The following is a 16,407-nucleotide window of genomic DNA, read 5'->3' on the forward strand; positions in this document are numbered from 1 at the left end:
AGACTGGTCTTGATGTCCTGAGCTCAAGTGACCTGCCTGCCTTGGCCTCCCAAACTGCTGGGATTATAAGTGGGAGCCACCACACCTGGCCCAGCTGTATGATTTTCATGCTATTATTACCCCGTTTTTTAGGTGAGGAAACAGTCAAAAAGGTGAAGTTACTTGCCCAGGATTCCATGGCTGGTAAATGGCAGACCTAGGCTTTGAGCCTGTGCCTCCTCGGAGGCCCTATTCAGTGCCATGGGAGTCATGTTACACTGCCTCCTGAGGAAATGCCCCTTAGAGTAAGATCAAGGCCTCGGGTAAGGTCTGTCCTCCCTGAGGGTAAGGTCTGTCCACCCCAAATTCACAGAGGTGGCCTCTGCCCCCTCCTTTAACATTCTGACTGGGTGAACGAGGTCCCATCACGGGTGAGCAATGTAAGAAGGGCGTGAGTGCCCCCCTGAGGAACCAAGGGTACATTACACTGGCAGCTTCCAACTTGACGCTGAATTTATTTACAGGGTATTTCATTAGTGTTTTTTGTTTTTGTTTTGAGATGTAATTTTGTGTTTTTTGCCCAGGCTGTAGGCTGGCATTACAGGTACCCACCATGCCGCCCAGCTAATTTATTTCATTGGTTTTTATAATAGCCGTATTGACGTGTGAATTTCACATGCCATGCAGTTCACCCATGCAGTTCACCCAGTTAAAGCATGCAGTTTGATTGAATTTTTTTTTTTTTTTTTTGAGACCAGGTTCTGCTCTATTCCCAGGCGGGAATGCAGTGGCGTGATCTCAGCTCACTGCAACCTCTGCCTCCTGAGTTCAAGCAATTCTCAGACTCTTGAATAGCTGGGATTACACAGCACGCACCACCACGCCTGGGTAATTTTTATATTTTTAGTAGAGATGAGGTTTCATCATGTTGGCCAGGCTCATCTCAGACTCCCGATCTTGTGATCTGCCCACCTCGGCCTTTCAAAGTGCTGGGATCACAGGCTTGTGCCATCCATCACACCTGTCCCAAATTCAGTTTTTAAAAGCATTTTACTTTTGAGTTACTTTCATATTTTTAGGAGCATATTTGACAAACACAAGAGAAAGTAATTGCCCTCATTAGTCCTACCACTATTCTGTCTGTATATACAAGTGTTTTCATATGTGGGTAGAAAGTTCCACGTGCTTCTCTCCATTCCCCTCGCTGTGCTCTCATAGCATCTCCCCTTCAATTTCGTATATAAATTATAAAATAGAAATATGCTTGTTGGTTTTTTGTTTTTTTTTTTTAAAAATTAATGCAAGGCTGGGCACAGTGGCCAATGCCTGTAATTCCATCCCTTTGAGAGGCCAAGGTGGGTAGATCACTTGAGGCCAGGAGTTCTAGACCAGCCTGGCCAACATGGTGGTCTTTTCAAGGTCCCACATGGCTCTGTAGAGCAGCTGGGACTGTCACATTGCCCTTCGTAACTACCTTCTTAGGCCCTGAACACCAGCACGAGTAGGAATAGCAGTGATATAAATAATCACAGTGATGCCTGGGCACGCCTACCCGCACCCTGACGTCAAGTGATCTGCGCGCCTCTGCCTCCCAAAGTCCGAGGTTACAAGCGTGAGCCACCATGCTGCACTGTTGTTTTATAGCACACTCACAAAAGGGCTGAACGTCTTGCCTAAAGGCTGCCTGATGTTTTCTTGTTGTGAGCCACCATGCCCCTGAGCTTGGCCATGTGCTCTCTAGCCTGGTTCCCCACCTGTGTGTGCCCTGAGGGACATGCTTTCTCTGAGGCTAAAACCACTGAGCCTGGCCCAGTCCACATGCATGTGTGGCCTCAGGAAATGCTGAATTCCTGCTTTTCAGAAGTAGGCTGTGTGTCCTGGGGCAAGCTGCCTCCCCTCTCTGTGTCTCAGTCCCCTGTGTGTAAACTGGGGTGATGGACCCCACATGGGATTGCTGTGAGGACTGGGTGAGGCCTGTGACACAGCCCCTGCCTTTCTCCTTGCTTTCCTGCTGGGGTGGGCAGCCAGGGTCACCCACTTTTATTCTCGTGCCTGTCCACTCTCGTGCCTGTCCAGAGAAGACCACTCATTTCATTGACTCCATCATAAATATTTATTATTTTAGATTTTTTTCGTCAAACAAATAACTTTTATTGGTGTCTAAAAACAGAAATTTACCCAACATTGAAACATACTTCAAGATTGATGTGATCGTTTTCTTTCTTTCTTTCTTTCTTGTTTTTTTTTTTGAGACAGTTTCGCTCTTATTACCCAGGCTGGAGTGCAATGGCGCGATCTCGGCTCACCGCAACCTCCACCTCCTGGGTTCAGGCAATTCTCCTGCCTCAGCCTCCTGAGTAGCTGGGATTACAGGCACGCGCCACCATGCCCAGCTAGTTATTTATTTATTTATTTATTTATTGTATTTTTAGTAGAGACAGGGTTTCACCATGTTGACCAGGAGGGTCTTGATCTCTTGACCTCGTGATCCATCCGCCTCAGTCTCCAAAAGTGCTGGGATTACAGGCTTGAGCCACTGCGCCCTGCTCGTGATTGTTTTTTTTCGTTTTCTTTTTTTTTTTTTATTTGAGATGGAGTTTTGCTCTTGTTTGTTACCCAGACTGGAGTGCAATGGCACGATCTCGGCTCACCGCAACCTCCGTCTTCGGGGTTCAAGCAATTCTCCTGCCTCAGCCTCCTGAGTAGCTGGGACTACAGGCGTGCACCACCATGCCCAGCTAATTTTTGTATTTTTAGTGGAGACGGGGTTTCACCTCATTGATCAGGATGATCTCAGTCTCTTGACCTCATGATCCACCTGCCTCGGCCTCCCAAAGTGCTGGGATTATAGGCGGGAGCCACCGCGCCCAGCTGTTTTCTTGTTTCTTTTTGACTTTGTGTGAGGAACATATCACAAATGCTTACTTTAGAGAAACAGACCATGGTGTAGACTTTGCAGAATCACTTTTACAAATCTCTGTATGGTGTTCCTCAAATACCTACTGCCAGTCTGTGCGTAAAATATCACTCTGTTGTCTATAACCTTAAAATTCTGCATCAGCCTAGAGATACGGATACAATGTATCACCACTTGTTATTTTGAAATATATCTATTACCTTATCCAACCTAATGATAGTTACCTAAAAAATTATTTCTTCCATAGGAAGTCTCTGACAAGCTGTTACTCATTTCCTTGATGTTAAAAGAATCTGGGGGCGGGGAGAAATAGGGGAGGGACAGCAGCGGGTAGAGAGTTGGGGAGAGAGAGCATGGGGAGAAATGCCAGATATAGGTGATGGGGAGGAAGGCAGCAAATCACACTGCCATGTGTGTACCTATGCAACAATCTTGCATGTTCTTCATATGTACCCCAAAACCTAAAATGCAATAAAAAATTAATTAATTAAAAAAAATCTGGGGGCAACATTTATTTTATATTATATTTTTAAAAGTTACAAATTAAACGATTTAAATTTTACAAAGTTTACCTGCTATGTTCATATTAAGAACAATATCTATGGCTGGACGCGGTGGCTCACGCCTGTAATCCCAGCACTTTGGGAGGCCGAGGTGGGTGGATCATGAGGTCAGGAGTTCCAAGACCAGCCTGACCAACATGGTGAAACCCTGTCTCTACTAAAAATACAAAAATTAGCTGGGCGTGGTGGCACCTGCCTGTAATCCCAGCTACTTGGAAGGCTGAGGCAGGAGAATTGCCTGAACTTGGGAGGCGGAGGTTGCAGCGAGCTGAAATGCCATTGCCCTCCAGCCTGGGAAACTCGCTCTGTTGCCCATGCTGGAGGACAATGGAAAAATTAAAAATAGAAAAGAACAATGTATTTACAAGTCATTTGTGCAGTTATTTTAAGAGAAATGTGAACATGAATATCAGACAAAAGTGAACACATATGGTCTAGTCAGCCACTACCAGTTACAGAGAGAGGACAGCTTTACAAAAGGTACCTCTGATGACCATGTCCCCTCAGTTTCTTTGCTTTCTGCCACTGGTTCACTTACCACGTCAGCAGCTGTGTCACTCTTGTTGTTTATGTCCATAAATACTTACTGAGTGCTTACTATCTGTTCTGAGCCCTGGGATACAGCGGTGAACAATTAGAGACTGTCCTCACTTAGTGGATGGTGCAGTGAGTGTGGGAGACAGAATACACTCAAGTATCAGAGCCCCAGGAGGGCCAGAGGCAGGCAGTGCTCTGAAGGAGAAGGCAGTGCAGGAGGGGGCAGAGGGATGAAGGGGTGGGAGGGCACTCTGCATGGACCAGAGATCTTCAGGATGCGAGGGGGTCATTTGGGGAAGAGCATTCCAGGAAGCACAAACCTGCAGTGCTGAAGCCTGGGAGGTCACCCGGGACAGCAGAGGGAGTAAGAGGGAGGGGAGGTCGGGGAAGTCACGGCTTTATAGGATAGACTGGAAATTCCTTACTCTCTCCCTCTGCTGCTGTGATCGAAGGCCCCCTGGCAAATCCAGGAGACAGCTCCTCCCAACAGCTGGCCCCAGGTGGGCCGAGTGGAATTCCGGAACTACTGCCTGCGCTACCGAGAGGACCTGGATTTTGTTCTCAGGCATATCAATGTCACCATCAATGGGGGAGAAAAGGTGGGTACACATCGCCTCCACATTCGCAGGGTGCCACGAGGCAGGTGAACCTGGCTATGGCTTCTGCCCTTCACTCACACCTCCACACCTCCACGAGAATGGCTGTTGGGGGGTGGGAGTGGACTGTGGCTGTAAATGTTAGCACGCATCCAACTTGCAGAAGTGAAGGCTTTAGGCGAACTGATAGCCCGAAGACCGAATGAGTCCCACAGATATGTTTTGGAAGATTTTTTTCTTTTTTGGGACAGTGACCGACTTTGTCACCCAGGCTGGAGTGCAGGGGTGCGATCTCAGCCCATTGCAGCCACAGCCTCTCAAGTGGGGGGACTGCAAGTGGCTGGGACTACAGGCGTGTCCCACTACGCTCGGCTCATTTTTGTCTCACTGTGTTGCCCAGGCTGGCCTGGGAGTCTGGAGTTCAAGCGATCTGCCCCCCTCAGCCTCCCAAAGTGCTGGGATTACAGGAGTCAGCTGCTATGCCTGGCCCCTGGAAGTTTTTTTGTTTTTTGGGGTTTTTTGAAATGGAGTCTTACTCTGTTGCCCAGGCTGGAGTGCAGTGGCTTGGTCTCGGCTCACTGCAACCTCCATTCCCCGGGTTCAAGTGATTCTCCTGCCTCAGTCTTCTGAGTATCTGGGACCACAGGTACATGCCACCACACCTGGCTACGTTTTGTAGTAGTAGAGCCGGAGTTTCACCGTGTTGGCCAGGCTGGTCTCGATCTCCTGACCTTCTGTGATCCACCTACCTCGGCCTTCCACAGTGCTGGGATCACAGGTGTGCGCCACCGCACCCCAGCCCTCGCTGAGTCTTTATGGCTTATCTTAGGTCATGAGAAGTTTTGCACACATGCTGCCCTGTGACACCCCTGTAGGATGGTAGAGGAAGCCCGTTTCTGAAGAGCCCAGGGAGAACTGCAGATGAGGAATGGCATCATTGGCCTTTAGCTGGAGAAACTAGTTCCTTCAAGGGAGGTTGTGTGGAGACTGGGTCGTGGCAAAGGGCACAGAAGATCCACTTGAATCTTTCAGATATTTCAACAGCTCATAATGGGAAACTCACCATGAGAGGGGTGAAAAACAGCATGGGGAAGCTACCTGATTGTTAGTTAGTAGTTACTTGAGTCAAAACAAATAGGGCTTTGTTGGAAATTCCTTCTGCCTGTCGTGTATCTCTTTTGAGGTCTCTAGTAACTTAAAAAAGCTGAGGATTTCCTTCTGGGAGCCTGGCAAAGAGTCCTTTGTAACCTTTCGCCAAAACACCATTAAAGGAGTGTCTCTGGGCATTGGGTGAGAGAGAGGGCTGTGGAGCTGGGTCGACCAGATGACTGATGCCTGAGGTGGGGCAGGGACAAGTCCAGACGCCAGCATTCCTACCACACCTGGGCCCTCTGTCCTGCAGGTTGGTATCGTGGGGCGGACAGGAGCTGGGAAGTCGTCCCTGACCCTGGGCTTATTTCGGATGAACGAGTCTGCCGAAGGCGAAATCATCATCGATGACATCAACATCGCCAAGATTGGCCTGCACAACCTCCGCTTCAAGATCACCATCATCCCCCAGGTGGGTCTGAGTGCGGCCGGGGGTGAGCCAGGCCTGGTGCGTCCTGTGGGTGCACTCACAGTGATGTATGTATATTTTGGGGACAAACGTACATTTGGCCCTACTTCATTGCATTGTTTTTGTTTGTTTTCTGAAACAGAGTCTCACTCTGTTGCCCAGGGTGGAGTGCAGCGGCTCAGTCTCAGTTCACTGCAACCTCCACCTCCCAGGCTCAAGCGATTTTCCCACCCCAGCCTCCTGAGTAGCTGCGACTACAGGCACATGCCACCACACCCAGCTAAATCTCTTTTGTATTTTTGGGGTGGTGGGGTCTCAGCATGTGGCCCAGGCTGCTCTTGAAGTTTTGGGTTCAAATGATCCTCCTGCCTTGGCCTCCCAAAGTGTTGGGATTACAGGCGTGAGCCCCCGTGCCTGACTGGCCTTCATTATTTGGATTGAATTTAGGCTATGCTGCTGCTTCCCTCAGTTTCCTCTTTGCATATGATTCACAATGTGGGAAATCACTGAGTATCATTCCCGACCTCCTGTGCCTGCAAGGGGTAATTTCCCAAGCATCTAGAAAAATCCAAAAAGACACCGTCTTCTCTCTCTGCTGTCAGCGTCAGACTGAGAATCTCTCACCCTTCTGAGAGCTAGACAAGAAATAAGAATGTTTTCTTTTTATTTTAGGCTTGTGGGGTGCACGTGCAGGCTTGTTACATGGGTATATTGTGTGATGCTGACGCTTGGGGTTCTGTGGATCTCATCACCCAAATGTTGAATACAGTACCCGAGAGAGTTTCTCAGCCATTACCCTCCTCTATCTGTCCCCACTTTTGGAGGCTCCGGTTCTGTTGTTCCCCTCCTTATATCCATGAGTACCCACAGTTCAGCTCCCACTTATAAGTGAGAACATGTAGTATTTGGTAGGAAATAAGGATTTTTTTTTTTTTTTAATTAAGACAGAGTCTCACTCGGTCTCCCAGGATGGTGTGTGGTGGTGCGATGTCGGCTCACTGCAACCTCCACCTTCTGGGTTCAAGTGATTTTCCTGCCTCAGCCTCCCAGTTAGCTGGGATTACAGGCATGCACCACCATACTTGGCTAGTTTTTGTATTTTTAGTAGAGATGGGGTTTCACCATGTTACCCAGGCTGGTCTCCCAACTCCTGACCTCGAGTGATCTGCCTGCCTTGGCCCCCCAGAGTGCTGCGATTCCAGGCGTGAGCGACTGCACCTGTCCTTTTTCTCCATTATTAACATTTCCAGAAATAGTGATTCCAAGGAGTGGATTACAGGGGTGAACCCACATGCACGGCCAAAATAAGGGTTTTCTAGACCAGTCCCTGCAGGTGGATTCCTTAACATGTTGCCTTTCAGTGTCATCTTCCATAACGCTTCTTAGAAGATTCTCTTTTGGAGTTGGAGGGCAGATGAGAAATCTACAGGACTTTACCATCAGGAATTACCTGTGCTGCAGCTCACTTCTGCAAGGTTCTCGACCTACTTGCATATTGAAGGCTTTACGAATTGTATGGAAAGGAAGTCGGTCTTACTCTGCCAAACTCGGATTTTCCAGACTCTTTTTTTTCCCATTATTAAAGAAAAAAAATTTTTTTTTTAATTGAGACGGAGTCTCGCTCTGTTGCCCATGCTGGAGCGCAGTGGCAGGATCTTGGATCACTGCAACCTCCGCCTCCCTGGTCCAAGTGATTCTCCTGCTTCAGCATCCCGAGTAGCTATGACTGCAGGTGTGCGCCACCACGTCCAGCTAATTTTTGTATTTTTAGTACAGACAGGGTTTTGCCATGTTGGCCAGGCTGGTCTCAAACTCTTGACCTCAAGTGATCTGCCCACCTCGGCCTCAGAGAGTGCTGGGATTCCAGGCGTGAGCCACTGCACCTGGCCTTTTTCTGCATTATTAACATCTCAGGAAATAGTGATTCCAAGGAGCTCTGAAACCCCACCTTCACCAGTCCTGGCCGGAAGTCCTTATGCCTCACCTCTTCTCCATCCACGTCAGTGTGACATAGGTGTCACATGCCGCCACTCTCTTCTCTCTGAACAGGACCCTATTTTGTTTTCGGGTTCCCTCCGCATGAACCTGGACCCGTTCAGCCAATACTCGGACGAAGAAGTCTGGATGTCCCTGGAGCTGGCTCACCTGAAGGACTTCGTGTCAGCCCTTCCTGACAAGCTGGACCACGAGTGCGCGGAAGGCGGAGAGAACCTCAGGTGGGCGGGGGTGAACTGGGGGACACTGGATAAGGTCTCCTAGGTGCCACCTCGGTAGGGGTGTTTGAAGATTCTGTACAGACCTGTGGTAGACCTGGATTTGAGTCCCAGTTGTGCTGCAGACAACCCACTTGTCCCTTCACCTTTTGGAGCCTCCCTTTCTGTATCTGTAAAATGGGTCTTAATCAAGGCTTTTTATACCATGAGGCTTTGTATAACCAGGATGGCCAATGTGTTTCCTTTTATACGCACCAGCTCCATTCAGTTGAGAGTGGCTGTCAGTTGATAAACGATAGAAAGGCTCTGTACAGTTGGTCACTAGCACTGCTCTGAGCCCCCCAAGTCCCCATGCACTATTCCAGCTGTCTTGGTCCTTCTCCCAGGATCCTGGAGCTCTGTCCCTGACCCATCAACTAAAGCATGAATGCCTGGCACAGTGTGGGGACCTCTGGGGTGCTGCTGTGGTGTTCCTTGTTAGTGCCTGCTTCTGGTTTGGTTGTCCGTCTCTGTGACAATCACAAAGCCTCAGTCACGTTCAACCGTAAAGCAGTGATCATTGCTGCCATGTGACAGCAGCCAGCCAGGTGGCTCTGCTGATCTTGGCTGGGCTCACATTGCGTGTCTCGGGTCAGCTGACTGTTGGCTCATCTACTTGGCCTCAGGTGGGGCAAGAAGGGTATGTCCCTCATTCTCTAGCAGACCAGCTTGGGCATGTTTTCATGGCAGTGACAGGGGCACCAGAGCATGCAAGTCCCAGTGTGCATCTCACAGTATTCTTTTGGCTGGTCTTATGTTTGATGGTGTCCCACTGGCCAAAGCCAGGTACATGTCTGAGTCCAGAGCCAACCGTCATGGCCCCACAGTTGGGTAGGGATGCATGGATATGAGGCCATTTCTTTCTTTTTTTGGGGACAGGGTCTCACTCTGTCATCCTGGCTGGAGTGCAGTGGTGCAATCTCAGCTGCAACCTCTACCCCCAGTCTCAAGCAATTGTCCTGCCTCTGCCTCCCAAGTAGCTGCATGTCAGGTGCCTGCCACCACGCCCAGCTAATTTTTGCATTTTTAGTAGAGAAGAGGTATCATCACCACATTGGCCAGGCAGGTCTGGAACTCCTGGCCTCAAGTGATCTGTTTGCTTTGGCCTCACAAAGTGCTGGGATTAAAGGTGTGAGCCACTGTGCCCGGCTGTTTTTTGTTTAAGTTTTTTTTAAGAGACAGGTTCTCACTCTGTTGCCTACGCTGGAGTACAGTGGCTTGATCTCTGCCTCAAACTCGGGGACTCAAGCAGTCCTCCTGCCTCAGCCTCCCGAGTAACCAGGACTACAGAAGCGTGCCACCACATCCAGCTAATTTTTTTATTTTTGTTTTTTAGAGAGAGAGAGAGGTCTTGCTTTGCTGCTCAGGCTGGTCTCAAACTCCTGGCTTCAATCAGTTCTCACACCTTGGCCACCCAAGGTGCAAGGTTTATAGGTGTGAGCCACTGTTTTAAGAATATTCTGAACCTGCATCTTGCTGAATGGGAGATGTGTTCTGATTGATTAGTGATGTCTGCTGCAGACACAGATGTTGGGAGTGCTGGGCTGTCCTGGTCAAGCAATACAGAGTGTCTCGTCTTACTCCTTCCAGCCTGGGCCTAGGTTCAGGGTCGGGGTGATTCAACCCAACATTGTCTCCTGGTCTTTTTCTTCCGGTCAAGTGTTGGGCAGCGCCAGCTTGTGTGCCTGGCCCGGGCCCTGCTGAGGAAGACGAAGATCCTTGTGTTGGATGAGGCCACGGCGGCCGTGGACCTGGAAACAGACGACCTCATCCAGTCCACCATCCGGACGCAGTTCGAGGGCTGCACTGTCCTCACCATCGCCCACCGGCTCAACACCATCATGGACTACACAAGGTGATGCCCCTGCACAGTGGCCTCTGAGCTTGGGGAGTTGGCCTCACTCACTGGCTCATTCATTTATTCATTCACTCAACACTGTCCTTATGCCAAGTGACAGCCCAGTGAGTGGATCCTCTCTTCATCCTTGATGGTACCAAGTATTTCTCTTTTTTCTGAGATGGAGTCTTGCCTCATCACCCAGGCTGTTGTGTAGTGGTGCCATCTCGGCTCACTGCAACCTCCACCTCTGGGATTCAAGCAGTTCTCCTGCCTCAGTCTCCCAAATAGCTGGGATTACAGGAGTGTGCCATTATGCCTGGCTATTTTTTCTATTTTTAATAGTGACAGGGTTTCACTATGTTGGCCAGGCTGGTCTCAAACTTCTGACATCAGGTAATCGGCCCTCCTCGGCCTCCCAGAGTGCTGGGAGTACAGGTGAGAGCCACTGGAAACAGACGACCAGATACCTAGCGGTACCAGGTATCTCTGACATCTTCCAGTCGTTCATTCTGTCAGTGTGTCCGCATAGTGCACATGCCCTGCTCCCAGACACTGCAGACTCTATAGGCTGCTGTCAGATGAGGTCCCTGCTTCTGGGACCAAGTAGCTTATTAGATGGGGGAGACAAAAATTGGACAGAGCAACAAACCAACAGGATTCCAGAGGGCAGCAGGTGCTGGGAAGGGCACTTGCCAAGGAGACAGGATAGCGAATGCCAGGCAGGGCCAGGGTGTCCATTGAGCCCCGCAGGCCCAGTGCCTGGGGCCCCTGGAAAGGTTTACTTTTCTTTTAAAAGTCAGAAGGAGGCTGGGTGCGGTGGCTCATGCCTGTAATCCTAACCCTTTGGGACACTGAGGCAGGTGGATCACCTGCGGTCAGTAGTTTGAGACCAGCCTGGCCAACATGGTCAGACCCTGTTTCCACTCAAAATACAAAAATTAGCCAAGTGTGGTGGTACGTGCCTGTAATCTCAGCTACTTGGGAGGCTGAGAAAGGAGATTCGCTTGAACCTGGGAGATGGAGGCTGCAGTGAGCTGAGATCATGCTGCTACACTCCAGCCTGGGCAACACAGTGAGACTCCATCTCAAAGCCAAAAAAGAGTATAATCCAACCTGGGTTCTATTGATGCCAACAGTCATAAAATAGAATTTTCAGCATTTTGTGCGGAGAACGCCACCCCCACATGTCAGGCATCAGTGCCCAGAACCACAAAGTCAAAATGCAGCCCTGCTGCCAGGCTCTTGGGGGGTTTGGAGTTTTGCATGGGTCACCTCTGAGGAGGTGACATTTTAGCTGAGACCTGGACCATGAAAAGGAGTCAGCTGTGGGAAGATCTGGAATAGAGATCCTGAACCTTGTTCTGTAAGGGCTGGGATAGTTTCAGCCATGCAGGCGGCGTGGCCTCTCAGCTACTCGACTCCCATGTTGCTTTGTGAAAGCAGCCATAGCCAGTGCACAAATGAATGAGCATGACTGTGTTCCAATAAAACTTATTAAAAACAGGCAGGGTGGCAGATTTGGCCTGCAGACCAGTTTGCCAGCCTCTCATCTACAGGAAGAACATTCTAGGCAGCCGGTACAGCTGAATGTAAAACTCAATGAATGTGCTTAATGAATTTGAAGGCTAGCACGAGGAGGCCATTGTACCCAGAGGTTGGAATTGAGATGGGTAGATGATGAGGCCAGAAAGGTAGGCAGGGGCTAGATCTTAGAGCAGAATGCAACCACGGTGAGAAGCTTGGAACTTACTCTACGAATCCTGGAAAGCCACAGGAAGGTTTTAAGAAGGGGAGTGACATGATATTTCTATTTTATTTTGGTTATTTTTGAGACAGGGTCTCACCCTGTGACCCATTCTGGAGTGCAGTGGTGAGATCACAGCTCACTGCAGCCTCAAACTCCTGGCCTCAACGTTCTTCCTGTTTTAGCCTCCCAAAGTGCCAGAATTACAGGCATGAGCCTCTGCACCCAACAGACATGACGTTTCAGGCTCACTGAGTACCACCTACTCTGTGACGGATGCTGAGTTGGTGCTTTTGAGATATAGGACATAGAAATGAGGTCAGACCTGGGCAGTGTCAGATCCTATAGGTCCTCAAATCTTAGGAGTCAGTCAACTACAGTGCACAGGCTAGATCTGGCCTCCTGCCTATTTTTGTAAATAAAGTTTTACTGGCATATAGCCACACCTGTTCATTTGCTGTTGTCGCTGGCAGCTTTCACACTTTAAATACAGCAGAGATGTGTAGTTGTAACAGAAACCATGTGGCCTGCACAGCCTGCAGTATTTACTCTCTGGCCTTTTTCACAAAAATCCTGCCAATCCTTATTGTAGACCATGGTAAGATCTTTTTATTTTACTCTGAATGTAATGGAACAGTGAATGTGGACAGTCAACGCTGTTATTACTGTTCCCACCTTGATTAATGTGGGGTAAATACTAAGGAGGTGACCTCATGGGAATTTGACATTGACTAGAAATAGAGATTGAGTGTGAGCAGCCAGCTGGAAGGCTACTCCACCAGTCCTAGCAGAAAGTGTTAGGGATCTGACCCAAAGCAGTGACTTCCCAGGTGGTGTCCCAGGGGCATGAGGTTCTCTCTCCTTCCCCTCATGTCTGTATACCCTCCCTTACAGGGTGATCGTCCTGGACAAAGGAGAAATCCAGGAGTACGGCGCCCCCTCGGACCTCCTGCAGCAGAGAGGTCTCTTCTATAGCATGGCCAAAGATGCCGGCTTGGTGTGAGCCCCAGAGCTGGCATATCTGGTCGGAACTGCAGGGCCTACATGCGAGCGTCCAGGGAGGAGTCAGCGCCCCTGGGAAACAAAGCCTCCCACACTGAAACCAAAAAATGAAAACCAAACCCAGAAAACCAAAACATACCCAAAGCAGCAGCTACCACCATCTGGTCCCCTGCCTGGAACTGGCTGCGAAGACACAGGAGAGACATAGAGATGTGTGCCACCCAAAACATGCATGCCCTGGCCTCTGATGCCCTGAGACACACGCACAACCTCATGCCCCCGGGAAGGCAAGTGTGTTTCTGGTGCTTTCGCAGAGAAGTCATGGGTTGTATAGAAGATCCTAGTGACCAAATCCAGTCTCCTGCCTCGAATCTCTCCAGCCGAAGTCTGTGGACTCCAAGTCTTTGAGATGCTTCTGGCTCCCATCACCTCTAACATCCTTGTCTGGGTCCACCCAGAATGCTTCATTTCCTTGAGGCTGCTGTTTTGAGGTTGAGGGACCAGGTGAAAATCATTCTTTCCCGTGGGCAGTGTCCCAGCACCCTGGATGGCCCTCTTACTGACATCCGGTCTTCCAGGCACTCAGAAACTGGGATCTGACATCCCAGCGCCACCTTGACCAGGTCTTGCTTTGGGCTGGAGGCAGCCTGTGCACTCACGCGCCTGTCCTGGAAGGGACCTGGCTGGAACTGCAGCACTGGGGGATTGTCCCTTAGTCGACTTTCCGTCTTGGACTCCCTTCCCCACCCACCCCACTCCAGGCTTTCCCTTGCTTATTTCTTTTGTTCAACAATGTAAGAACAATCAACACTGCTGTTCCCCCCATGATTGATGTGGGGTAAATATTAAGGAGATGGCCTCATGGGGATTTGACATTGAATAGAAATAGAGATCGAGGGCGAGCAACTGGCTGGAAGGCTACTGCACCAGTCCTAGCAGGAGTGTTAGGGGCCTGGCCCAGAGCTGTGTTGGTTGCTTACAGTGTTGACTGTGTTGTTCTTTTTTCTTCCTGCCTCTTTTCTTTCCCTCTCCTGGTACCTGGTCATGGTTATGAAGCTTTCAAAGTAAATAACACAAGTACCTCCCAAGTATTACTAGTGGGTACCAAAAAGCATCCCCGTGCATCTTTTCCTTGTTTTTAGGTTTTAGTCCTTCCCCCTTGGCATCCAGTTAGCTGCCAAGGGGAGAACCTGACATGTAGTCTCTGATGCTCTTCCAGGACATGAAAAGAACTTTGAATATTAGTTTTTTTTCTTTTTTTTTTAAGTACTGCTCCAGGAAGAAAAACAGTCTCAAAACTTGAACTTCTTAAGAGAATTGTTGTGCTGAGAAGTAACGTTCCCAGGAAATAGTGAGAAGTGCGCCCTGCATTTGTGTTCCTGGAAGAAAATGGAGAAGCAGCATCTTCTAAAGCCTGTTCTTTCAAGTGTCTTGGTTGGCGCCCAAAGTGAAATCCAGAAAGCAGCCAGAGCTGAGGCTGCCCCAAGACTCATACTTGCTAAGACTTACGTCGCCAACTTCAGTCGCACACGGTGGCTCATGCCTGTAATCCCAGCGTTTTGGGAGGCTGAGGCAGGTGGATCACAAGGTCAAGAGATGGAGACCATCCTGGCCAACATGGTGAAACCCCGTCTCTACTAAAAATACAAAAATTAGCGGGGCCTGGTGACACAGGCCTGTAGTCCCAGCTACTGGGGAGGCTGAGACAGGAGAATCGCCTGAAGCCGGGAGGCAGAGGTTGCAGTGACCCGAGATTGTGCCACTGCATTCCAGCTGGAGCCGGGCAACAGAGCAAGACTTCATCTCAAAAAAAAAAAGAATTACACCGCTGACTTCACACCCAGAGAGCATCTTTCTTTTAGGTGAAAATACATATATTTATTTTTTGTAAGTTATACCTTTCTTTTGCATTAGGTAAACCAAGTTTTGGGGGATCCTTTTGTAATGACTTACACTCGAAATACGAACATTTGCAGTAAAAAAATACATATGTATATATATATATTTTATTTCTTTCTAAACAATGTTTTCCTTTCCTTCAAGCGTCAGCCAGGGTTCCAGCCATCTCCTCTGGCACGGTCAGGATGTGGGATCTTCCTGTTTCTCTTCCCTTTTGAGAAACACGTCGCCTCTGATGGGAGCTGTTGCCAGAAAGAGCAAGTCCTAGAGATCACGCGTCAGATGAGGTTCACTGGGAAGGCGGGGCAGCCGCAGGGTGGACAGACCCTAGCTTGAGTCCTGTTCTTGTCATTTGCTGTTCATGTGACCTGAGAAGGTCACTTAGCCTCTGAGCCTCACTTACTTTTGTAAAATGAGGCCGATTGTACATACCGTGAGCAGTGATGTGTCTGGTACATGTAGCTTTGGTCAGGTTCTAAGACACAGGTGAGGCAGAAATCACGTGTGGGCAGAATGATCCTTGAAAAATCCTGCCTCCTGCTTTTTTTTCCTAGAGACAGGGTCTCACTCTGTTGCCCAGGCTGGTGTACAGTGGCACAATCATAGCTCACGGCGGCCTCAGCCTCCTGGGTTCAAAGAATCTTCCTGCTTCGGCCTCCAGAGTAGCTGAGACTACAGTCATGTGCCACCATGCCTGGCTAATTGTTAAAATTTTTTATAGAGACAGTCTTGCCGTGTTACCCAGATTGGTCTTAAACTCCTGGGCTCAAGGGATCTGCCCACCTGAACCTCCCGAAGTGCTGGGATGACGGGCGAGCGCCACCGTGGCTGGCCTGAAAATCCCTTGGTCAGTCCAGAGAGGCAAGGCCATGCTGCAGTGTAAAATTCGCCGTGAGCTCTTGGGAGATGCAGGCAAGGCTTTATTTCCTGCTCGTGCGGTTCTTGAGAGTCAGCTGCCTCTCTAGGGTAGCTGATTTCCCTGTGACAGCTGATCCAGACTGTCCTGGTTTTATGACATGGCCTCCCAAGGGCTGGCTTCCAGGTCCCCACATTGGGAGAAGAAAGTGGACAACTCTCCCCCCAGTTCTGTGTCTAAAACCAGAACTGACGCAGTGAATCCCACTCACAGCTTGTTGGCCCAAATGAGTCACATGGCCCCCACTCAACCACTGTGGGAGGCCGGAAACGGAGCAGTGTTGGCGGAAGAGAAGTATTTCCCCCTTTCCTAATTGATGTGGTCCCTAAGTTATGGGTAGTGGAGTAGTCAGACTAGAGTGTTTGGTTTCTAGCTTCAAACTGGGTGAATCTGGGCAGTAAGGAACGTTCCTTACATTTGGAAAGCACACCATTTCTCCCACTCCTAAAACCATGTACCGAGTATATGTGCACATGGAACATTCTAGCGCTGCCACGTGTTTCCTCAAGCCTTGCTGTCCCTGTTTGAAATTGTTGGCTTGCACTAGGGACTGTGGTGTACAAAGGTGTCCAGAGAAGGTGGGTGAGGTGGTGACCATTAGAAC

General features: G+C 49.4%; 1 protein-coding gene across 8 annotated transcripts in view; it reads left to right on the forward strand.

Moving 5' to 3' along the window:
* Nucleotides 1–15,009, forward strand: part of ABCC1 (ATP binding cassette subfamily C member 1 (ABCC1 blood group)) — a 193,429-nt gene extending 178,420 nt beyond the window's left edge. For all 8 annotated transcript variants that reach the window (XM_035266969.3, XM_078344692.1, XM_035266967.3 and 5 more), the window contains 5 exons: nt 4,449–4,595; nt 5,995–6,153; nt 8,200–8,366; nt 10,063–10,257; nt 12,881–15,009. In XM_035266969.3, coding sequence (XP_035122860.1) covers nt 4,449–4,595; nt 5,995–6,153; nt 8,200–8,366; nt 10,063–10,257; nt 12,881–12,989 — 777 coding nt within the window. In that variant the 3' untranslated portion in view covers nt 12,990–15,009. The remainder of the gene's footprint in view (nt 1–4,448; nt 4,596–5,994; nt 6,154–8,199; nt 8,367–10,062; nt 10,258–12,880) is intronic.
* The last annotated feature ends 1,398 nt before the right edge of the window (nt 15,010–16,407 follow it).

The sequence above is a fragment of the Callithrix jacchus genome, chromosome 12 (assembly GCF_049354715.1).
Source record: "Callithrix jacchus isolate 240 chromosome 12, calJac240_pri, whole genome shotgun sequence".
Classification (NCBI taxonomy): domain Eukaryota; kingdom Metazoa; phylum Chordata; class Mammalia; order Primates; family Cebidae; genus Callithrix; species Callithrix jacchus.